Here is a 25168-nt window from a genome sequence, read left to right as displayed (position 1 = left end):
AACAATGGACAACTGAAGGCGAGTCAGCATGGCTTCTGCAAGGGAAGGTCATGCCTCACGAACTTGCTGCACTTCTTTGAGGGAATAAACAACCAGATGGATAAGGGGGAATCCATAGACATCATTTACCTTGACTTCCAAAAAGCCTTTGACAAGGTACCTCACGAGCGGCTACTTAAAAAGCTGTGGAACCATGGGGTGCAAGGGGATATCTACCGATGGATCAAACACTGGTTGGCAGGCAGGAAACAGAGGGTTGGAGTGAAAGGCCAATACTCAGACTGGCAATGGGTCACGAGCGGAGTTCCACAGGGGTCGGTGCTGGGACCTCTACTGTTCAATATATTTATCAACGATCTGGAGGCGGGGACAAAATGTGAGGTTATCAAATTTGCCGATGACACCAAACTCTGCAGCAGGGTTAGAAACACGGAAGACTGTGAAGACCTGCAAAGAGACCTAACAAGACTGGAAGACTGGGCAAAAAAGTGGCAAATGAGTTTTAACGTAGAGAAATGCAAGGTCATGCATGTAGGGAAAAAGAACCCGATGTTCAGCTACAAAATGGGGGGAACACTGCTAGGGGTGAGTAACCTGGAAAGGGACCTGGGGGTGATGGTCGACTCATCACTGAAACCATCGGTGCAATGTGCGACAGCCTCCAAGAAAGCAAACAGAATGCTGGGCATCATCAAAAAGGGTATCACAACCCGGACGAAGGAAGTCATCATGCCGCTGTATCGCGCAATGGTGCGCCCGCACCTGGAGTACTGTGTTCAATACTGGTCGCCGTACCTCAAGAAGGACATGGCGATACTCGAGGGAGTGCAGAGGAGGGCGACTAAACTGATAAAAGGTATGGAAAATTTTGCATACGCCGACAGGTTAAAAATGCTGGGGCTGTTCTCCCTAGAGAAGAGGAGACTTAGAGGGGACATGATAGAAACCTTCAAAATCCTTAAGGGCATAGAGAAAGTGAATAAGGATAGATTCTTCAAACTGTGGGGAGCCACAAGAACTAGGGGTCACTCGGAGAAATTGAAAGGGGACAGGTTTAGAACAAATGCTAGGAAGTTCTTTTTTACTCAGAGGGTGGTGGACACATGGAATGCGCTTCCGGAGGATGTGATAGGCCAGAACTCTGTACAGGGATTCAAGGAGGGTTTAGATAGGTTCCTGGAGGATAGGGGGATTGAAGGGTACAGATATAACTTGAGGTAGGTTATAGAAGTGGACAGAAACCACTTCACAGGTCGCAGACCTGATGGGCCGCCACGGGAGCGGACCGCTGGGCGAGATGGACCTCGGTCTGACCCAGTGGAGGCAACTTCTTATGTTCTTATGACAGACACACACACATATATTCTAGCACCCGTTAATTTAACGGGCTATAAGACTAGTATATATATATATATATATATATATATATATATATATATGAATAATTAAATAAATAAATAATTTTTGTCTCCTGCTTAGCACGCTGCTTCGTCTTCCTCTATATTTGTTTATATTGCCAGGATTCCTGTGCCTTTGCTACCATGCTTCACTTACTTCCAATTACCTTGCTTTGCAAAGATTTGTGCTCCGGCTATGCTTAGTTTTATTTCTCTCCCTGTAGCTCACTACTTCTTTGGCTATCTATTTATTTCCTATCTCTATTGACACTGCATATCTTTCACAAGTTTATTATGCCATGGTTCATTACTCCTAGATTAATGACTTGCTCTGCTTTGATTCGCTGCTTCTCAGCTCTATATATGGCTCTACATACTTTCCAATTCTTTCACTGTTTGTTCTTATCTCTGTGACTAATTAGCTCCCACTCCTACCACATTGAGCCTAAATGCTTTATTACGTTATGGCTGACTTAATCTATTCTACAGTTTGTTTCCTTCTCCATGACTGTTGCTGTTTGCTCAATTACAACTTGCTTTCTGATCTTTTGCATCTATTACCACGTTTTTGTTTATTGTAGTAGAAACTTCACTATTTCCATTCCAGGGTTGCTGTTTGTGCTGCCTTCATTCGACCCTCTGGTCCTCACTCCCCAGTCACCCACGGTTTTTCGCCACTGCGGTTTGCAGCGCGCTATTATTACCACTTGCACTATAGTATATTGAATTGCTCCTATTTGAGTGCTTCTATGTTTGCATTACTCATGCTTTGGATAATAACATCATTATCTTTAACCGATGATTTGCTTTTGATAATGTTCAACTTGACTGTTTATATTTATCACCGCAGTATTTTGATATGCTATATTGTCTCCTCTTTTACTGATCCATGTCTCTAACAGTGACCTCTCTCAATGTCAAAGGTCTTAATAATGCCATCAAAAACGTAAAATTTTGTCTTATCTTGATGATATTAACGCTGATATTATTTTCCTCCAGGAAACACACCTTACTGACACTGACTGCTAAATATACTAAAAAAGGATATTTACCTCCCCTTTTCTCACCTGCCGTCAATGGAAAAAGTCGAGTTCTGACGCTGATTAGACATAATCCTTCTATTTTCATTGTGGGCAGTTCTCACGACACTTATGGTCGTTGGGTTAATGTCCATCTCACAATTTCTCAACAATCCCTAAGTGTGATTAATGTCTACGCTCCTAACACTGACCAACCTGATTTTTTTCACAACTTAGCAAACCATGTCCTTCAGGATCCATATACTCCTGTCATTCTGGGAGGAGATTTTAATCTTATTTTAAATCCTATTAAAGACAGGAAATCCCACGCCACATATAAGAAATCGAAATCTTGGTTCGCACTACATGATATTATTTCCCACTGACCCCTGGAGATTGCATCACCCAGATACAAATCAATTTACGTTTTTCTCAGCTCCTCACTGAATTGATTACTTTCTCACCAACTCCTCCCTTATGGACCACATTACCTCTACGGATATTCGGGATATTACGATATCTGACCATGCCGCAATTTAATTGACCTGCTCTCGATTCTCTCTTGAATCACCCGCTAAGCATTGGAGATTTAATTCTTCCCTTTTAGAAGAAGACAATTTTAAACCTTTTCTCACTGCTGCCATTGATGAGTTCTTTACATTTAATCTCCCCTTGCAAACTGACTGGATCAATACCTGGGACGCATTCAAGGCTTACATACGGGGACAGATAATCCAATTTGCCTCTCATCTCCATTCCGATAAGAAACGTCTTAGACTCGAACTGGAAAAGCGCATTCATAATGCAGAATTAATTCACCTATCTGACCTGACTAACATCTCTGCACTTCTTGACCTCCGCAAATTGCGCCTTGAACACAATTCCCTCCTCAGTTCTTCTGCTGCCAAGTCTGTCTTTATTCAAGCATCTACATATTACCCTGATAACAAGAACTACTTGAAAAAATCCTCGGATAAATCCTCCATAACTTCTATTAGAGACACCGCTGGCAATCTCCTCACTGGTACATCAGCTGTTTCTTCGACTTTTCTTTCCTTTTACCAGACTCTTTATTCCTCAGAATCTTCTTTCTTCGCCGATCGTACTCAATCTTTCTTTTCAATACCTCATCCTATACTATCCCCATCTGATCATCTTCTTTTAGATAAAACATTTACTTCTCAAGAACTCTCGGACGCTATTGATTCTCTCGCCCCTAATAAATCCCCAGGCCCAGATGGACTGACCATGGAATTTTACAAAGCCTTTTTGCCCTCCCTATTACCATACATGTTATCCTTTTTTCATCACCTATGTACCAGTGATAAGCTACACGGTTCGTTCACTGAAGCCACTCTCATCGTATTTCCCAAACCGGGTAAAGACTCTCAAGATGTGAAGAATTATCGCCCGATCTCTCTAATCAATGTGGATGCGAAAATCTTTGCAAAAATCTTGGCTTCTAAACTACAAATAGTCCTCCCTAAACTGATTTCTCCTGATCAATCTGGCTTCCTGCATAATAAATATTCCTCTAATAATACTCGTCTACTCTCACATATCATCCATCATACTGACTCCCACTCTGACAGACTTTTAATATTGGCTCTTGACGCTGAAAAAGCCTTTGATCGTTTAGAATGGCATTTTCTATTTCACACACTTAACTGGTATGGCTTTCCTCCTTCCTTCATTCAGATGGTCAAAACCCTTTATTCTCATCCACAAACAAGAATTATGATTAATGGATTTCTTTCTCAACCTTTTTACCCTACCAGGGGCACGAGGCAAGGATCCCCTGTATCTCCCCTATTATTTAATCTTGCCTTCGAACCTCTTCTAACCGCCATCCGGCTTGATTCTAAAATTCAGGGATTCCATTCTAATACCTTCTCTGTCAAACTTTCAGCATATGCTGATGACCTCCTCTATATTACTCCAGAATCTTTAGTCTATGTCTTAGCCCATATCCAACTATACTCTGCCATTTCTGGATATAAATTAAACATCTCCAAATCCGAAATCCTTCCTTTGAACTGTGTTGACACCCAACCTGTTGTCACTAATAAAGGTTTCCTATGGTCACCCGAGAAAATTAAATATCTCGGTCTCTTCTTTGGACCTACTATCGATTCAACCCTGCAATTTAACACCGAACTACTTTTCTCCATTATTCAATCTTGCACAAGAAAATGGTCACCTTTCAACCTTTCCTGGTTAGGAAGGTTTTCTACTATCCATATGATGATTGCTCCTAAAATTAATTATGTTCTTAGCATGTTGCCCATCCTCCTCCCACATTCGGTTTATACTCGCATAGAAAAGCTTCTTGTAGATTTCTTGTGGCAAGAGAAACAGCCTAGAAACGCACTAAAAAAATTGAAATGCCCCGAGATCAAGGAGGCATTAACTTCCCTTGCTTTAGAGACTATCATTTTGCTTTTTTGATGACTCAAGCCTCTCTCTGGATGGACCTTGATTCTCCTTCAATTCCCCCCACTTGGATACATCTTGAACACACCCTTGTTGACTCTTTTTTTCTCAACTTTGCTCCTTGCACTACTCCTCTGCAATCCGTGAGATCAAATCCAATCTTAATGAGCACCTGGAAGACTATTTGCCACATAGACTCTATAACCGATAAAAAATGGACGTCTTCTGTTGATGCTCCTATTTGGAATAATCCCAAAATTAAAATCAACAATGCTGTAGTTTTATGGAAAAAATGGCAACAACAAGGCATCTCATCCCTGAAACACTTACTTATCGAAGACAAATGGATATCTTTTTCCGATATTATGGCCAAGGTTCATATCCCACCTTCACAGGATTATCAATGGGTCCAACTACACCACTGTCTCAAATCTGCTTTTTCCTCCCCCTCATCCCTACACAAATCATCAGACCTTCCAGATATGATAATCTCATACTCCTTATCAAAAGGTCAATCCTCCAAATGGTACAAATTTATTCAGTCCAAATGCTCTATTGCCAAATGGAACTCGATGTTACAAACGCCCTTCACTACACATACATGGTTAACTATTTGGCCAACTCTTTTAAAATCCTTACGTTCAGCCTCCCATTTTCAAACAGCCATCTTTTTGTACCATAGGGCATTCTGGACGCCCAACAAATCTGCCAAACTGAATAGATCCAATGATGGTAACTGTTGGACATGTAAATCACATGATGGCTCTCTTATATCATATGCTTTACGACTGCCCTCGTGTTCGGACATTTTGGTCATCAATTTGGTCCACAATCCTCAAAATATTTCATATACATGACTCTTTTTTCTTTGAGATCCTCATTACTGGCTCTATGGCATTGACCTCTCCCTTATCTATGCACCATGAACGTTTGTTAATTTTCTTGCTGTTCATAGCCCTTCAACCTATCCTGCAGAACTGGAAGGACTTCTCCAAATTACATGCTGCTCAGTGGTGGAACTCTGTGTGCCTACACGCTAAATTTGAATGTCACATTGCTGAACGTCATCATTCACTACTCTCCTACTACAAAATTTGGTCCCTTTAACTTGAGTATTATAAATCTGACCTTTGAGATATCTTCCATTCATGTATTCTAATAATAATTATTTTTTATGCTTTGTGCTTCTAATGCTTTGCGATACCCTCTAGATTGGTACCGGCACTTACTTACTGCTTCTCATTATTATTCGCATTATCATGGTTTATCTTTTGCTTGTTCTGTTGCCTTTGTAATTCAGCATGAATATTGGTAGCTTTATTTTACTTGTAATGCATATGTATAGTCTCCCATTTCATGCAATTTAATGTACTTGGCAAGTGTTTTCTTTGTTCTTTGTGCTCTCTCTTTTCGGGAGGACTCCATTGTTGGACTTTATTTTCCTATAAAATCAATAAAACTGATTGAACTAAAAAAAAAAAAAATCTGTATATTGCCTAGTACAATTGAATAGAGTGGCTTAGAAATATTTTAAATAAATAATTTGATATCAGGAGCTAATTCCATAGCATGGGGACAACCCAAAAAATTCATTTGCAAGTGTGGTCTTCCATCATGCCTTAGCCTTCCATCATGCCTCAAAGTCCTAGTAGGAATGTAAGGCATGGGTAGGGCAGTACAGATTTATTTAACTTAATATACTGTCTCAGTACAAAAGCAATCTAAGCAGTTTCTGGTTAAAATACACACCACATACAGTAAGAAAGAAACTTCATAAAACAGAGGACATAATTTGAGGTTGAGGGGTGGTAGATTCAAAGGCAATGTTAGGAAATTCTACTTTACGGAGAGGGTGGTGGATGCCTGGAATGTGCTCCCGAGAGAGGTGGTGGAGAGTAAAACTGTGACTGAGTTCAAAGAAGCGTGGGATGAACACAAAGGATCTAGAATCAGAAAATAAGATTAAATATTGAACTAAGGCCAGTACTGGGCAGACTTGCACGGTCTGTGTCTGTATATGGCCATTTGGTGGATGATGGGCTGGTGAGGGCTTCAATGGCTGGGAGGGTGTAGATGGGCTAGAGTAAGTCTTAACAGAGATTTCTGCAGTTGGAACCCAAGCACAGTACAGGGTAAAGCTTTGGATTCTTGCCCAGAAATAGCTAAGAAGAAAAAATTAAAAAATTTAAATTGAATCAGGTTGGGCAGACTGGATGGACCATTCGGGTCTTTACCTGCCGTCATCTACTATGTTACTATGTTAGATAGAAAAGCTCCTCCCTAAGCCCACCTGACCAATCTCGCACATAGACACCAGTTTTATGAGCAATAATTAAGATATATATATATATATATATATATATATATATATATATATATATATCTTTATTCATTTTCATTCTAAAAACAGTACATACAAAAATTGCATAACAAGTTACCTGAAAAAACAGCACTTATATCCATCAGTAAAATACATAAGAATAATTTTCACCCCTTCCCCACTGATTTCAGTATATTCAAGATACCCATATAATAGTACTAACAATTCATAAACTAGTCCCTATACATTATCCTTCCCACCCACCCCTTTCCCTGGTTGTAAAAAGTATAACTAAAAGTAAAGGGAAAAACCATTCAATTAGAGTCAATAAAATTGGTCAATGGACCCCACGTCAGATTAAACCACTTAATATTACCCCTTTGTTCAAACATCATTTTCTCGTAACGATAACACAAGCATATCAAATTCTACCAAAAAGTGAAATTTAAGCGGTCACAATTCTTCCAGTTTTTCGTAATCATTTGGATGGCTACCCCAGCCATTATACCCAATAACCTGTTTTTATGCCTCTATACTGGAGATGTAGGAGATAACAGCGTCCCACATAATACCGCTTCATATGACAGCTGAACCACAGTCTCCAGAATCAGAGTAATATGTCCCCATATAGATTTCCAAAAACTGAGTATCAAAGGACAATAGAACAATAGATGATCCAGTGTCCCTATATCGAGATGACAGTGCCAGCATCTATTTAACGTAGAACTATCTAATTTCTGTAAACGAACAGGGGGGTCCAAAAACTTCTATGCAACAAAAAAAACTAGGTTTGTCTCATATTTTATTTATTTGTTTATTCAATTTTCTATACCATTCTCCAAGGAGAGCTCAGAACGGTTTACATGAGTTTATTCAGGCCCTCAAGCATTTTTCCCTGTCTATCCCGGCAAGTACAATCTATCTAATGTACTTGGGGCAATGGGGTGGATTAAGTGACTTGCCCAGGGTCACAAGGAGCAGCATGGGTTTAAACCTACAACCCCAGGGTGCTGAGATTGTAGCTTTAACCACTGCGCTACACACTCCCCTAGATGCTGAAGCTGTAGTGTACACCTCATCCTCCCATACCAAATCCGTAGCCATTGAGTTGCAGAAATCTGCTGCTTTATCTCAGTGCTCCAAATATCTCTCAAACTTGTTTTTGGTTTCTTATTCATATAGCCAGATATTAATCTATCTGGCTATATGAATATATACCACTTGGCTGCCTGATGCCCCAGCAAATCTGTCTGGAAGTATAGGCCCAGCAAGCTATACTGATTTTTTTTAGATTTTGCCAATCAGGGAACCTCTTCTGAATGGCTTGCTTCAACTGCAACCACTTATATACGCCGATGATATTCAGCTTTCACACCCTTTAAATCCAGAAAATAAAGAAGAAATAATTGAGATTAATAGAAAACTAGTGCTGGTTAAACAATGACTTAATTCCAACATGTTAGCCCTAAACATACAGAAAACAAAAGCATTTGGGCAATAAGATTCTGGAATTAGAGACGGAAATGAGGAACGCCAACCTAGATGTGGTGGCGATATCCGAGACTTGGTTCACAGACTCCCATGGGTGGGATATGGCCATACCGGGATACAACTTACTTCGTCGGTACAGAGAGGGCAAATTGGGAGGAGGGGTGGCACTATACACTAAAGAGGACATCAAAGTTACCAAAATCGCAGATGTCAAGTTCACCGGGGGATCCCTCTGGGTAAATTTGGCTAGGGGGAAAGACAAATGCCTGTATCTTGGCATAGTATACAGACCTCCAAGACAACAGGAGGACATGGATATAGAACTGGTCAAAGACATAGAAAATATCACTTTACGTGGAGACACAGTACTGTTAGGAGACTTCAATATGCCTGATGTGGATTGGAATAAACCATCGGCAGCAGGAAGCTATTAACCTCTATAAGGGGAGCGAGACTCAGACAAATGGTATTAGAGCCCACTAGAGATCGGGCAATACTAGACCTGATACTCACCAACGGAGAAAGTGTCACAGAGGTCTCTGTAGGCGATACGTTGGCCTCCAGTGACCACAAAATGATATGGTTCAACCTCAGGAAAGATTTCACTAAGTCAAGCACATTTACCAAGGTCCTCAACTTTAAGGGCACAGACTTCGAAAGCATGGGAGATTTCGTCCATCGGGCACTGCAAAACCAAGCCGAATCAGATAATGTAGAGGTAATGTGGTCGACTCTGAAATCAACCATACACGAAGCAACCAACCGCTACATAAAATCAGTAAGTAAACGGCGACGAAACAATAGACCACAGTGGCTCTCTGCGGAGATCTCGGACCTCATAAAAAAGAAGAAAAGAGCGTTCATCTTCTACAAACAATCAGGGAAGCAAGAATCCAAGGAAGACTATCTGGCCAAGTCTAAAGCGGTCAAAACAGCAGTCAGAGAGGCCAAACTCCGAATGGAGGAGAATCTAGCGAAGAACTTCAAAAAGAGCGATAAATCCTTCTTCAGGTATATTAGTGACAGAAAAAGAAACACAGATGGGATAGTACGCCTTGGAAAACCCGACGGGAGCTATGTAGAATCGGACTTTAATAAAGCCAAACTTTTAAATGAATACTTCTGCTCAGTCTTCACTTGCGAGGCGCCAGGATCCAGCCCTCAGCTGCAGACAAGGGAAAGCTCGGAAGACCCGTTTTGAAATTTCGAGTTTATGCCCAGCAGTGTCTACTCTGAGCTATCAAGACTCAAGGTGAATAAAGCTATGGGACCAGACAAACTACACCCCAGGGTACTCAGTGAGTTGAGTGACGTTCTGGCGGAAGCGTTATCTGCACTCTTCAATATTTCCCTAAGTACAGGAAAAGTCCCGTTGGACTGGAAAACGGCCAACGTCATTCCACTCTACAAAAAGGGATGCAGGACGGAGGCTGCGAATTATAGACCGGTAAATCTCACATCAATAGTGAGTAAACTTATGGAAACACCAATCAAATGCCAGTTAGAAACGATCCTGAACGAGGAGAATTTACGAGATCCCCATCAACATGGTTTTACGAAGGGAAGGTCCTGCCAATCAAATCTGATCAGCTTCTTTGACTGGGTAACAAGAAAGCTGGATATGGGGGAGTCCCTGGACCTCGTGTACTTAGACTTCAGTAAAGCATTTGATAGTGTCCCACACCGCAGGTTATTTAGCAAGATGGGTTCGATGGGATTGGGTGAAACATTAATTGCATGGGTTAGGGACTGGCTTAAAGGGAGACTTCAGAGGGTGGTGGTAAACGGTACCCCCTCCAATACGACGGAGGTGATCAGCGGAGTACCGCAGGGCTCGGTCTTGGGCCCGATCCTATTTAACATCTTCATAAGAGACTTGGTTGAGGGGCTTTGAGGTAAAATTACATTATTCGCCGATGACGCCAAACTATGCAACAGAGTAGGCAAAAGCACAACAGACAAAAGCACAGTGCCCGACAATAGCTCAGTGCCCGACAGTATGACACAGGACCTACTCCTGCTGGAGCATTGGTCAGAGACTTGGCAACTAAGTTTCAATGCCAAAAAATGCACCTTGGCGGGAAAAATCCTAGCGAGGAAAAAATGCACCTTGGCGGGTGAGATCCTAGCGAGGACTGTAGCAGAGCGCGACTTGGGGTGATCATTAGTGAAGACATGAAGTCTGCCAATCAAGTGGAGAAAGCTTCATCCAGGGCTAGACAAATCATGGGCTGTATCCGTAGAAGTTTCGTCAGCCATAAGCCCGAGGTGATAATGCCGCTGTACAGATCCATGGTAAGACCCCGTCTGGAATACTGTGTACAATTCTGGAGACCACATTATCAAAAAGATGTTCTGAGAGTTGAGTCGGTTCAGCGAATGGCCACCAGGATGGTCGCAGGACTCAAGGATCTTCCGTATGAGGAACGGCTGGGTAAGTTGCAGCTATACTCACTTGAGGAACGCAGAGAGAGGGGAGACATGATCGAGACGTTCAAATATGTCACGGGCCGTATCAAGGCAGAAGAAGATCTCTTTTTTCCTAAAGTACCCACAGCAACTAGAGGGCATCCGTTGAGAAATTCCATGGGAGGGAAATTCCATGGCAACACCAGAAAATATTTCTTCACCGAAAGGGTGGTTGATCGCTGGAATAATCTTCCGCAACAGGTAATTGAGGCCAGCAGCGTGCCAGACTTTAAGAAAAGATGGGATTGGCATGTGGGATTACTTCATGGGCATAGTTAGGGGGTGGGTCATTAGTATGGGCAGACTAGATGGGCCGTGGCCCTTTTCTGCCGTCAATTTCTATGTTTCTATGTTTCTACTTTTCCCATGGAAAAAAGATATAAGCTTGTGTGCCCCATTCACCCTAGATAATATTCACTTAGATTCGGTAACATAATGAAAAATACTGGGTGTTATCATCGATGAGACTCTCTTAACCATAAACATGTAAGCAACACCGTTAAATCCTGCTTTTATAGGCTACGAATGATTCACTCGATTTCTAAGTTTCTAGAGCCAAAATCACTAAATATACTAATTCACTCTCTAATTATCGCTAAACTTGATTACTGCAATTTCCTATTAATAAATATTACACAAAAAGAAAAGAGGCGTTTGCAGATAATTCAGAATACTGCCATTAATTGATTTATAACGACAAAAAATACGATCATGTCACTTCCTTTCTGATTAAATCTCACTGGCTCCCAGTTAATCACTGTATTACTTAATTTTACTTCTAGTATTTAAAACCTTGTCTTCTAATGAACCTCAATTCATTAATAAATTACTTATCCCTCACAATACATCGCGTCCTCTTCAGTCCACTAATCAAAAGCTTATAGTAGTCCCTTCCTTGAAAATTACGACATGATATGTTCTCAGTAATGGCTCCGCAGTTATGGAATACCTTGCTTCAACATATAAGAGAGGAGAATGAATTACTGAAAGTAAAATTCCCAGCTCCATCTCTGCTGGTCTTCTGACTAGCCACCTAATTTGAAACAAAAATTATTGAAAGGCAAACTCCCAACAGAAGCTCAGAAATAAGAGAATGGCATATGTTCCTGCAATATACCAAGCTGCAAACTTTGCCAACATACTTCACAAAATCCCATAGTCTTTCACATGGGAAAAACATTCCGCATAAGGGGATCCTACACATGCTTATCTTTAAATGTGGCATATATGCATTATTCAGTGCAAAAAGTGTGAAGAAGGATACTACACTGGAGAGACAAGCATATGCTAAAAACTAGAATCAGTTTACATATATACCATATACAATGCCAACCAGTAAGTCACCTCTGTGGGATAGCACTTCACAAAACCAGAATACTACATCAATGATTTTATGCTGAGAATACTAAAAATAAATTTTAAGACAATCCAGGAACGTAAAACCTTTTAAATCAAACTGATAAAACATGTTGACACTCACCAGACAGGGCCTGAAAAAGATTTTTTTTTTTTTAAATCAAATTTATAAGCCATCCATCTCTCACTGTTTCTCACTTTATGCACCTTTCCCATTTCATTCGTATATTCTGATATTTGTTAACATTTGCTTATTTTTTATCTGAAGAAGGGTAACCTTCGAAAGCTGATAAAAAATATGTTGAGTCAATTCAATAAAAAAGTATCACCTTATTTCCTTTGTTCTGTTTTATTTCTATATATTGATAAAGATGCATTTAAAATTTTTCTGTCCTGAATGTTTGTGAATTTCAGGTATTTCCACGGGTGGACGGGTTAATCCCCAGGAAGGAATTGTTCTTCATTCCACAAAGCTGATTCAGGAATGGAGTCATGTGAACTTGAGGGCTCCTCTCTCTGATGCCTTGCACCTGCCGGTATGGGTAGATAATGATGGAAACTGTGCAGCTCTAGCAGAAAGGAAATACGGAAAAGGCAAAGGCGTGGAAGATTTTATAACAGTTATCACTGGCACAGGTATTTTTATGTGTGTGAGAACAGCTTGTGGTTAATGATGTTCAAGTTTCATTTTCCAGAACAGAATATAGAACATGTGTTAATTACAATAAGAAGAGAACACAAATATTTATTTATGAATTAGAGATTTAGATAAAAGGGAGAAATCCTGACGAATAATTAGATTACTGTATATCAGTGTATCTCAAAATGTGTGCCGAGGCACACTAGTGTGCCTCCTGAGATTCCAAGTGGCACACTGAGGAGGAAGAGAGGCGCCTGCCAGCTGACTTCTCTACGCGGTACAGCACTGCCTGATTCACCGAAGGCCTGCATGTTACCCCCTTTTCTCTAGCGTGTATAGTATGTGTATATGAAAAATTAATGGAAAAAATTGCATTACAATTAGTAAAGAAGATGGGATCTGGGGCAGAGCTTGGGTGGGCCTAGGGATGTCTATGGTCGGGATACTCAGTTGATATTTGTTAGACTTAGGGGGTACTTTGCTTCTCCTTCTCTCTGGCCATTTTCCCTGCTGGCACCCCCCTACTGGCATCTCAAGACCCATCTGGAGGGCCTCTGCACATGTGCAGACGTCGACGTAATGATGTCACGCATATGTGTGATGTTATCACGGCAACATCCGCTCACTTCTTGGTGCCTCAAGCCATGGCTACTACCTTTAGTGTGCCCTGGCTCGAGAAAGTTGATACGAATATAAGTCGAGACCCCCCATTTTCCTCTCAAAAATGAGGAAAAATGATTGACTCGAATATATTATTAATAGCTTTATTTATATCCCGTCAAACCTTTCAGTTCAAGACAGTTTACGACAAGAGAGGCTACATGAATGCAGCGTAGTTACATCATGAGTAGGAAGTAGGAGTAAACAAACAGGCATGTAACGTAATTATATATAACAGGGAGTAGAGCAAATCATTTGAGGAGGTTTAAACAAATTTGTCAAATAAATGGGTTTTCAGTGATTTTCTGAATGATTAGTATGACGATGAGTTAAGGAGTAAGTCACTTAAGGTACTGTTCCAGATTCCTGCTTGGAAGGAAAGTGTCTTGTCGAGGAATCTTTTGAATTGGCATCCTTTGTAAGTCGGAAGGCGAATAATAATGTTCTGCGTGAGAAGTAGAGTTTGTCTTGGAGAACAGTGTTTCAAAAGGTAGGTGGGTGCAGTGCCGAATAGTGTTTTGAAGCATAGGCAATCAAATTTGAAAATTATTCTGGCCTTGACTTGTAGCCAGTACAGTTTTTTGAAATATGGAGTGATGTGGTTGGATTTTTTCAGGTCAAAAATCAATCGTATGGATGTGTTTTGGATTGTTCTCAATCTTTTGGTAGTTTTTTTGTAGGATTCTAGGTAAACAATGTTTCAGTAGTCCAACAACCTTAGTATTAGTGATTGCACTAACAGTCTAAACGATGCAAAGTCGAAGTATGGTTTTATCGTACTTAGGGTTCCTTTTACTAAGCTGCGATAGCGTTTTTAGCGCACGCATAATTGCCGCGCACACTAAACCCACGCTACGCGGCTAGAACTAATGCCAGCTCAATACTGGTGTTAGCGTCTAGCGCGCGCTAAAATCGCTAGCGCAGCTTAGTAATAGGAGCCCTTAGTTTCCATAGTAGGAAGAAAGCATTTTTTTACTAAGATGTTGGTTTGGGCGTCAAATGTTAGTTGCTGATCTAAGATTACTCCTAGGATTTTTATAGTAGGGCTAATAGGAAAGTTTCTCTCTTGTAAGCTGATTTGTGGTTCTTTGTATTTGTTCATTGAGGTGGCCATGAATATTTTAGTATGAAGTGTCTGGTTTCGGTCGATAGTGTAGAGAAGGGGATGATGATTGTGATGTCATCAACATATATGTACATTTGGAGGCTTAGTTTGAATAGTTCATGGTCTAAAAGAGACATGTATAGATTAAACAGAGTATGTGATAGTGGGGAACCTTGTGGGACACTACAGGAGTTGGTCCTTGATTGGGCATAGACTTGTTTACTGATGACCTGGTAGGATCGTTTTATCAGAAAGTCTTTGAACCAGTTTAACACATGGCCAGAGATGCCTATGGCATCTAGACAGCTTAGTAGTATGTTGTGGTTTACCAGATCGAATACACTGCTCAGGTCAAATTGGAGAACTAGTGCATGATTCCCTGAATTGAGTACGCAGGAAATGTATTCCATAATGGAGGCTATGGCTGTATCGGTGCTGTAGTGTGTGCGGAATCCTGATTAATATTCGTGCAGTATTGAGAATTTTTCCAGGTAGTTCGTCAGATCAGTGTTGATTAGCCCTTCCATCAATTTGGTAAAGAAAGGGATGTTGGCTTCAGGTCTGTAGTTGGGTGTGATGAGGATGTGGCCGAGGTCGGTTGGAAATTCACTGTTAGACATTAGAAGTGAAATCCAGTCAAAAAAGCATGGCCTTGAAGGAGGTAAGGGCTGATTTCATGAATATGAATGGGCAGTTGTCTAGGAGACATTAGGAATTATCAAGTTTTTATAAAGCTTGAGAAATTGGAACCAATTAGGGTTTTTGAAGTGATTCCAGTAACTGTCTGCTGAGGTTGTTTCTGTGTGTGGGGGTATGGTCGTTAGGGGGTAGTTGAGTGTGGAATTTTGAAAGGAGGTTCTTAGTTTGAGAACTTATGTTTTGAAGTAAGAGGTAAAGTTCTCTGAAGATGATAGTTGGGTGGAGGAGGATCTTTTGAGGTGGTCTATCTCAAATAGGGTGTTAATTAATCTGAAAAGTTATTTGCTATTAGTTGTGGAGGATCCTATTTTGTTAGAGTAGATGTTGCATTGTTTTTCCTTAGTAATTATTTTGTACTCATTTATCTTAGATCTCCATATTGCTGTATCCTTTTCGTTCTTTGTTTTGTTCCATATTCTTTCTAGTTGTCGTGCCTTTTGTTTTAGTGTTGTTAGTTCCGTGTCGTACCAGCCTTAAATTATGTGTCGTTTCTTTTTTCCTTCCTTTATTCCTTTCTTTAGGGGTGCAATTTTGTCTAAGATTTGATTGCTAAAGTTGGCCCAATTAAAGTTGAACTCCTTTTCAGTGTTAAAATTGAATAGTGGGACCAAAATTCTGTAGGATTTAGAGAAGGTCTAAAACTTGTGGTTGGATTGTTCTTTCTGTATTATATTGTTGTATTGGGGTGTGTATTGTTCTATAGGATTTGAAAGTTAGCCATCAGATGGTGTCAGTCCAGGTTACATTTGTTAAGTTGATATGGGATGAGGAGGGGTCTCTGGATGAGAAGGAGATTAAGTCTAAATGGTGATCTTTCTGATGGGTGGTAGTCGTGGTAAGGGGTAGGGAATCCCAGGGATGTTAAGAAAGAGAATACATCTTTTACTGTTGGGGTGTCTTGTTGCTCTAGGTGGAGGTGGAGATTGATGTCACCAAGTAATAGATTGTATTTGTCCTTGGATATGTTTAGTAGGAGAAATTCAAAGAAGTTCTCGCTGGCTTTTTTCCATCTGTTTGGAGGGATGTAAAACAGAGTGGTGATTAGGTTGTTTGTAAGATCATGCTTCGAGAGGTCGCAGGAAAAGATTTCTAAAACTTCCGTTGATTTGGAGTCTATGATCTTGAAGTTGAAGTGATCTCTAAGGGTAATGGCAATACGACCTCCTCTTCAAGAGTTTCTGGAGAGAGGAATAATTTTGTAGTGTTATCATTGATAATTATGTTGTCTGATGAGCCAGGTTTCAGTCAAGAATATATGTGTCTATATGGGTTTCTATTAGCCAGTCTTTCACTAATTGGGCTTTGTTTCTGATGGAGCATATATTAAGGTAGGTGCAGGAGATAGTGTATAAGTCTGGTGTGAAGGTGGGTTCTGTGAGTGTTATGTTGATTTTGGAGAGGTGGTGGTTAGTACTTGAATCGGAAAAGGGCCTGACTCTGAACAATCGTTGTGGGGAAGATATGGTCATAAGAACATAAGAATAGCCTTACTGGGTCAGACCAATGGTCCATCAAGCCCAGTAGCCCGTTCTCACGATGGCCAATCCAGGTCACTAGTACCTGGCCAAAACCCAAGATGTAGCAATATTCCATGCTACCGCAAGCAGTGGCTTCCCCTGTGTCTTTCTCAATAACAGACTATGGACTTTTCCTCCAGGAACTTGTCCAAATCTTTCTTAAAACTAGCTACATCCACATCCTATGGCAACGCATTCCAGAGCTTAACTATTCTCTGAGTGAAAAAAATTTTCTCCAATTGGTTTTAAAAGTATTTCCCTGTAACTTCATCAAGTGTCCCCTAGTCTTTGTAATTTTTGACGGAGTAAAAAATCGATCCACTTGTACCCGTTCTACTCCACTCAGGATTTTGTAGACTTCAATCATATCTCCCCTCAGCCGTCTCTTTTCCAAGCTGAAGAGCCCTAACTGAACCTTTTAAAGCACCACTATATCTTTCTTGCGATAAGGAGACCAGAACTGAACGCAAAACTCCAGATGAGGTCGCAGCATGGAGCGTTACAGGGGCATTACAACATTCTTTCCCTTTTTTAATAATTTCTAGCATCCTGATTGCTTTTTTGGCCTCCGTTGCACATTGGGCGGAAGATTTCATGGTATTGTCTATGATGATACCCAGCCGATGGTAACTGTCAAATCTTACTTGCCTGTTGTAGGAGTGGTGGGCGAAAATAGTTTCAAAGGCTGATGCCCTAAAGCAGTGGTCCCCAAACCTTTTTGACACCAAGGACCATTTTTGTAGAAGCAAATTTTTCCAGGGACCGGTGGGGGGGGGGAGGATTTGGGGCGGGTTCATGGGGCAGTTTTATACACAATATACATTAACCAAATAAATAAAAAAGGCTTTTCCTCTCTCTTTTAGATCCTAGTTCATGCTTGCTGTCTTGACACCAGCTCTGGCAGGATACACATTTCAAATCTGACATATTGTAATCACAAAATAGAAAATAAAATTATTTTTTCTACCTTTTGTTGTCTGGTCATTTTGTTTTTCCATCATCTTGGTCCCAGTTTCTCTTTCTGTTTTTGTCTATCTTCTACCAATTCTCTTTCCAGTGTCTGCTGTCATTATTTCTCCTCTTCTCTTATGTTCCATTCTTTCCTTATGACCGTCTCCAACGTATTGAATTTTCCCTTTCAGCTTTCTTAACTTTTTATTTTCTTTTTTTTTGCCTCTGTCCACTCAAATCTAGCCCTCTCTCACCCTTCTTCTTTTTAAATTTTCAGCTACCTCTCAATTCTCTCAGTCCCTAGCTCTCCTATTTCCCATTTCACTCCTTTCCCAGCCTCCTATTTTCTTCTATCTACTCCTTATTACCACCGTTGTGCCACTGTACTCACTGTTCTCTCACTAGTCATCTCCCTTTTGACCTCTTCTACATGGCTCACCACTTTCAGAATTCTCTCCCTCTCTCCACTGGTCCCTTTCCCTTTCTCTCCATTCCCTAGCTTCACCAGCTCTCTTCCCCTCTCCCCATGATCCAATATTTTGCTCCTGTTCTTTTCTGTTGTTCTTCTTCCCTCCCCCCTTGATGCTGAACAATGAGATGGAAGAAAAGTAATAGAGATGCTGCATCTCTCTCTCCCTTCCACACCCAGGCCTAAGATCTCGCTTCCACCCCAGATCCATCTTCTCTCCCTTTCTCTTCCCAACTGCCCCCAATCCTATCTCTCCCACTGCTTGCCTGCCTTCCTCCCCCAGGTCCACCATTTTCTCCCTTTATTTTCCAACAGTTCCCACTTAAGTATCTCTTTCCCTCTTCCTCCACACCACCCCAGGTCCAATTTATTTTCCTTTAGACCATTGTCCACCATTTCTCTATCTGTCCTCTGTTTCTGGCCCCATAAGCTCTTCCCCCAATCTGGCACTTCTTAACCAATCTGGCACTTCTTAATTAATGCCTCCAACCTGCCCTTGTAACCCAGTTAGTCTAGGAGGCTTCCTCCTCGGCCCAGCACGTTCTGACCCTTCTCTCCGTGCCAGTCCGATGTCGTCCACACTTTCCGTCATGCTGAAAAACTGCCAGCCTCAGCAGTGATTCAGTAACTTTGCCTGCTGCTCCTCTTCCTGCTTTCTGTCTGCCGCGGTCCACCCAGGCGGAAACAGGAAGTTGCAGGAAGGGGAGCTGCAAGCAACGTTACTAAATCACTGCCGAGGCTAGCAGTTTTCAGCGTGACAGAAAGTGTGGATGATATTGGACAGCACGGAGAGAAGGGAAAAGATATGCTGGGCCATGCCTAGAGTTCTTTCCTTAGTGAAGGGGACAGCCATTTTGGTGTAGTCCTTCATTGAGTGAATTTCCATTGCCAGCAGTTCTCTCACAGCCCAGCTGTCAGACAGCCGGGTTGTGGACCGAGGATTGGGGGCTCCTGCCCTAAAGGACCAGAGTCTAAAGCAGATTAAATATAAGGTCAGGTAGGTTAGGAGGTTGCTCCATAGCTAGCATTGGGTGAGACTTGTTTGTAGAAGTAAAAGTGAGAGGAATTGGGTATGTGTTCTTAGGTAGGATTAGACAAGGTTTGCAAGGATTGAATAGCCGAAAATTTCTAAGGCATGGTAAATTAGCAAGGATGTATTAGTTGTGTCGCTTCTCAGTCGCTTCGGTTTAATAATCAAGTTGGGCGGCTTAATATTCAAGTACCCTGCCCTGCCAGGATCTGCATCCAGCGCCACCTCCCTCCCCTGTCAGGCTCTTCACCCAGCCCCGTCCCTGCCAGGCACTGCACACAGCCCCCTTCCCTCCCTCCCTCCCAGGCTCTCCACCCTGTCCCCCCCTCCCTGCCCTGTCTATCATACCTCCTCTGCCGCTGGAATCCCTGGTGGTCCAGAGGTCCGCATTCCTGCCCGCTGCTAATCCAGTCGGTTGCTGCCTGCCGTGAGTTCCAGCCTGCAACTGCTGAGCCATACTGAGCAGGAGCGCACTTTGGCGCTACTGGTTGGCGCTAAGCGGCTTCCTTAATGGCTCCCATGAATTCTCTGTAACCATTCAGGAAGCTGTTTGGCGCCGACCAGCAGTGCCAAAGTGCACTCCTGCTCAGTACAGCTCAATGATTAGAGGCTGTACTCCCGGCAGGCAGTGACCGACTAGATTAGCAGCGGGCAGGAATGCGGAAAGCTCGCTACTCCCCGCTACACCTCTGCTCCACCAGGGATTCCAGCGCCAGAGGAGGTACAATGGGGGGGGGGGAGACACAGAGTGCAGAGCCTGGCAGAAAAAAGTTTGGGAGAGGGTGGGTGGACACTAGCCTGAATATAAACTAGGACCCCCATTTTTGGGCCAATTTTTTGGCCCCCAAATCCCGGTTTATATTCGAGTATATACGGTAATTGTAGTCCCCTTGCAAATCATTGACATAAAATACACTAAATAAATTTGAAGAACGATTGAACATTTTTACTATCATAACAACTTGCAATATTGCCAGTTTGTTCATTATTTAAATTCAGATAATCCAGCAGCAGCAAGATTTGAGTATCTTAAAAGACAATTCTGTAACTGAACAGGTACATTTATGCACACCTTCATATGTAAGTATATAACATAACAAATTTTGCATACTGAATCAAACTATAAGTGCTCTGAATGGTTAACAACTAAAATAATTAAGCAAAACCAGTATCAAATGTATGGACAATATAAAAAGACAATAATATACCCAACACAAAATACTATCTAACATTTAAAAGTTTAATTAAAAAACACATTTTCATTTGTTTGTGGAATTTCAGATAGTCCTGTTCTAAGTGAAGCTGTAACAGAAGAAAGTTCCAAAGTTGTAGAGCAACATAGCTACAAAGGTTGACCAATAATTTACTTCAGTAGGAAAGAAAAGTTTTCAAAAAAGTTTTATTTTTTTAATATACCCCCTCTTCTACGAAACCGCGCTAGTGGTTTTTAGCACAGAGAGCCGCGCTGAATTGTTCGTGCTGCTCCCAATGCTCATTGAGTTCCTATGAGCGTCGGGAGCAGCGCGGGCCATTTTGCGTGGCTCCCTATGCTAGAAACTGCTAGCGCAGTTTTGTAGAAGAGGGGGTAGTCCCCTTATAGCTCCATATACTTCATCTACTTTTCCTGCAATGACTTTAACCCCTTTGAAAAGAATTATTTTGTTTGACCTTCAGATTAGGACGTTATAGCTTCCTTGATGTCTTTATCACTTGAAAACTGCTGTCCACGGAGAGATATTTTTAAAACTCGGAAGAGGAAATAATCCGAGGGAACCGGGTCAGGACTGAAACCCTCATTCTCAGATGGCAGCCTGTAACTGTTGTGACATGTGTACTGGCGCATTGTCGTGAAGAAGCAGCATACCTGTTGCGAGTTTTCCTCATCTTTGTCCTTGATTGACTCCTGCAAAACGATCATTGTGATGGTGTAACTCTCCCCTGTTATCTTATGTTGTCTTATGTGGCATGAACTCCAGAAGTAAATGTCCATCATCCCAGAAGACTGTTGCCATGACTTTGCCTGCAGATTTTTCTGTCTTGAACTTTTTTGGGGTGTGGGATGACTTGTGCTTCCACTGCATTGACTCTATGTTGGACTCAGGATAATAGATCCAAGTCTCATCTCCAATCACCTAAAGATGAAAAAAATTCACTTGGTCTTCACGGAGCATCTCCAGGTTCTTGTGACAGAATCTTGTAGCCTTCTGACATGGCGTCGGCATTCTTGGAACCCATCTTGCACTAACCTTGGACAGGCCTAAATTTTCATGAATTATTTTCCAAACTGTACCTTCTGAAATACCCATTTCTTCAGCTATTCAGAAAACCTTAATTCATCTCTCTGAAAAAATAAAATCCTTGACTTTCTTGCATATTTCTGTGAAAGTTGCTTCTACAAGCTGTCCAGTGTGAGGATCATCTACCCCACTTCAATTGCTTGCTCCAAAAGTTACTTTGTAGATTGATGGGGCAGATTCACCATAAACTGCAGTCATGCATTCATGGATCTCGTTTTGCTTTTTCCCTTCTTTTGTGAGAAATTTTATCATTGACTAGGCATGATTAAGAAGGGAATCATGAATAGATCGGAGAAGGTTATCATGCCACTGTACCAGGCCATGGTGTGCCCTCACCTGGAGTACTGCGTCCAGCACTGGTCGTCATACATGAAGAAGGACACGGTACTACTCGAAAGGGTCCAGAGAAGAGCAACTAAAATGGTTAAGGGGCTGGAGGAGTTGCCGTACAGTGAGAGATTGGAGAAACTGGGCTTCTTCTCCCTTGAAAAAAGGAGACTGAGAAGGGGACATGATCAAAACATTCAAGATACTGAAGGGAATAGACTTAGTAGATAAAGACAGATTGTTCACCCTCTCCAAGGTAGGGAGAACGAGAGGGCACTCTCTAAAGTTAAAAGGGGATATATTCCCTACAAACGTAAGGAAGTTCTTCTTCACCCAGAGAGTGGTAGAAAACTGGAACGCTCTACCGGAGTCTGTTATAGGGGAAAACACTCTCCAGGGATTCAAAACAAAGTTGGACAAGTTCCTGGTAAACTGGAACGTACGCAGGTGAGGCTGAACTCATTTAGTGCACTGGTCTTTGACCTGGGGGCCACTGTGTGAGCTGACTGCTGGGCACAATGAACCACTGGTCTGACCCAGCAGCGGCAATTCTTATGTTCTTATGTTGACCGGTGCTCCAAATCTTACTTGATTCATATGAGGATGCTCCTGACATCCTTTCTCTTGGAATGTTATACTTGCACTGAGCCGCAACTGTGTATAAGTAACCTTGAGACATGTGATAAAATGCATAGACTTGTTTCAACATACTCAGGTAGATAAATTATTGAACGCCCCTTGTAAATACTTTCTTGGTAGTACTGTAGAAATAAGGCTAAAAGAATGAGCAGAGTACATAAGATAGTTTAAGTTTACATATACAGTAGATTTTGCTTAAGAACATAAGAATTGCCGCTGTTGGGTCAGACCAGTGGTCCATCGTGCCCAGCAGTTCTCTCACGCGGCAGCCCTTAGGTCAAAGACCAGTGCCCTATTTGAGTCTAGCCTTACCTGCGTATGTTCTGGTTCAGCAGGAACTTGTCTAACCTTGTCTTGAATCCCTAGAGGGTGCTTCTCCCTATAACAGCCTCTGGAAGAACGTTCCAGATTTATAACACTCTCTGGATGAAGAAGAACTTCCTTACGTTTATACGGAATCTATCCCCTTTTAACTTTAAAGAGTGCCCTCTTGTTCTTTCCACCTTGGAGAGGATGAACAATCTCTCTTTCTCTACTAAGTCTATTCCCTTCATTATCTTGAATGTTTCGATCATATCCCCTCTCAGTCTCCTCTTTTCAAGGGAGAAGAGGCCCAGTTTTTCTAGCCTCTCATTGTACGGCAACTCCTCCAGTCCCTTAATCATTTTAGTCGCTCTTCTCTGGACCCTTTTGGAGTAGTATTATGTCCTTTTTCATGTACGGCAACCAGTGTTGGACACAGTATTCCAGGTGGGGGTGCACCATGGCCCGGTACAGCGGCATGATAACCTTCTTCTTAATCATTCCTAGCATTCTGTTTGCCCTTTTCGCCGCCGCTGCGCATTGCACGGACGGCTTCATTGACTTGTCTACAAGTACTCCCCAGTACTCTCAATTCGTAGGTAGAAATACTAATAGGTAGGACACATTCCATAAAGGATTTTAAAAATTAAGCAAAGCATTTTAAATTCAATTCTGGCTCCTGTTGGAAGCCAGTGTAAGGATCAAAGCATAGGTTAAATGCTTTCATAATGGAATGTAATCAGGATAATTCTTCAGTGGTGTTTGTATTATCTGAATTCTGAATCTGTTTGAGAGACCAATATGAAGAGAATCAGGGCGTGAACAATCTTTTGTAAATCTAGTGACAAATATGAATCAATCTGTCTTATAAAACATAGTTTAATAAAAAATTAATACCAAATGTTTAATCAGAGCTGACCTAGAACAGCCAAAATAGAAAGATTTAGAGAGAAGACCTACAGGCACTTAGTAAAAAGGTCCCAACTGTAATCTGGCAGCCCCTGTGCTGTACTGGTGAGGCAAAGTTACCTAAAAGTAAAACATAACCTTTGTGTGGTGAGAAATGATCTTGTCATTAGGAACTGTCCTTCAGACAATGCTGTTTCTAGTGCCAAAGGCACATCATTCTTGAACACTTGGGTTGTCAATCCCTGGTTGTGAGATCCTATGTAGAGAGCCTCATTTACTTCTTTTCTGCTCCGCTTCCCTTCTCTCTGGGCTGTCCTACAAATCCTCAGTTTCTCTCTCTACAGGCGAGGCAGTTGGAGTCTGTCTCTTATGCTCATGTTTTTTTCTTTTAATTTTGGATTTTGGTTTCGGGCGTGAGGCTTTTTAGTGCTGCAGAGGCTCCCAAGTTTGGAACATGGGCAGCCAAGGGGCAGCCCATTTAGCAGGTCACCTGCTTGGCCAACCTGCATTAACAGTCCATGAGCTCGGGACCATTCCCTTGAGAGCAAGGCTCGAATCAGGTTTTATCTGCAGAGGGCTTGAGTGCAGTCTGAATAGCTCCATTGAGGTTTTTCACCAGGTTTGGGGCTGACTGGTTTTCCGCCCACCATTTGTATGCCCGCCAGTTGTGGTGAAGATTCAGTTCCCAGTCCCATCAGGGGGCTGGACAAAGAAACAAGCCATCTGTTTTTCAGGCTTGTGTGAGTCAGAAGTTCTTCCATTTTCCTACTACTAATCATTTCTGTAGCACTACTAGACACATGCAGCACTGTACAGCTCTCCTTCCGTATTTGTGGGGGTTAGGTGCAGAGCTAGCCTGCAAATAGGGAAAAATTGTGAATAAGTTTTTGGGCAGGCTCTGACCCACCCCTGCCTCCCTCCTGCGTCCCCGGACTTTACTTGGTGGTCTAGCAGTGACGTGGGGCAGGAGCGATCTTCCTATGCTCCTGCTCCATGTAAAGCTGTTATCAAAATGGCTGCCATGAGTTCCCGTTGTAGTCTTGAGACTATAACAGGAACTCATGGCAGCCATTTTGATGACGGCTTTGCACGGGGCAGGAGCATAGGATGATCGATCCTGCCCCGGGTTGCCGCTAG

The 25168-nt window shown here is 41.9% G+C and overlaps 1 protein-coding gene across 1 annotated transcript in view; it reads left to right on the top strand.

The window, feature by feature from the left end:
- GNE (glucosamine (UDP-N-acetyl)-2-epimerase/N-acetylmannosamine kinase) overlaps positions 1 to 25168 on the top strand; it is a 547927-nt gene that overhangs the window by 285429 nt on the left and 237330 nt on the right. Inside the window, 1 exon segment of the mRNA XM_033917983.1 lies at positions 12900 to 13121. Within this exon segment, the coding sequence (XP_033773874.1) occupies positions 12900 to 13121 (222 nt within the window).

This window comes from Geotrypetes seraphini, chromosome 1 (assembly GCF_902459505.1).
Source record: "Geotrypetes seraphini chromosome 1, aGeoSer1.1, whole genome shotgun sequence".
Lineage (NCBI taxonomy): Eukaryota > Metazoa > Chordata > Amphibia > Gymnophiona > Dermophiidae > Geotrypetes > Geotrypetes seraphini.
This window is presented reverse-complemented; position numbering and strand designations above follow the sequence as displayed.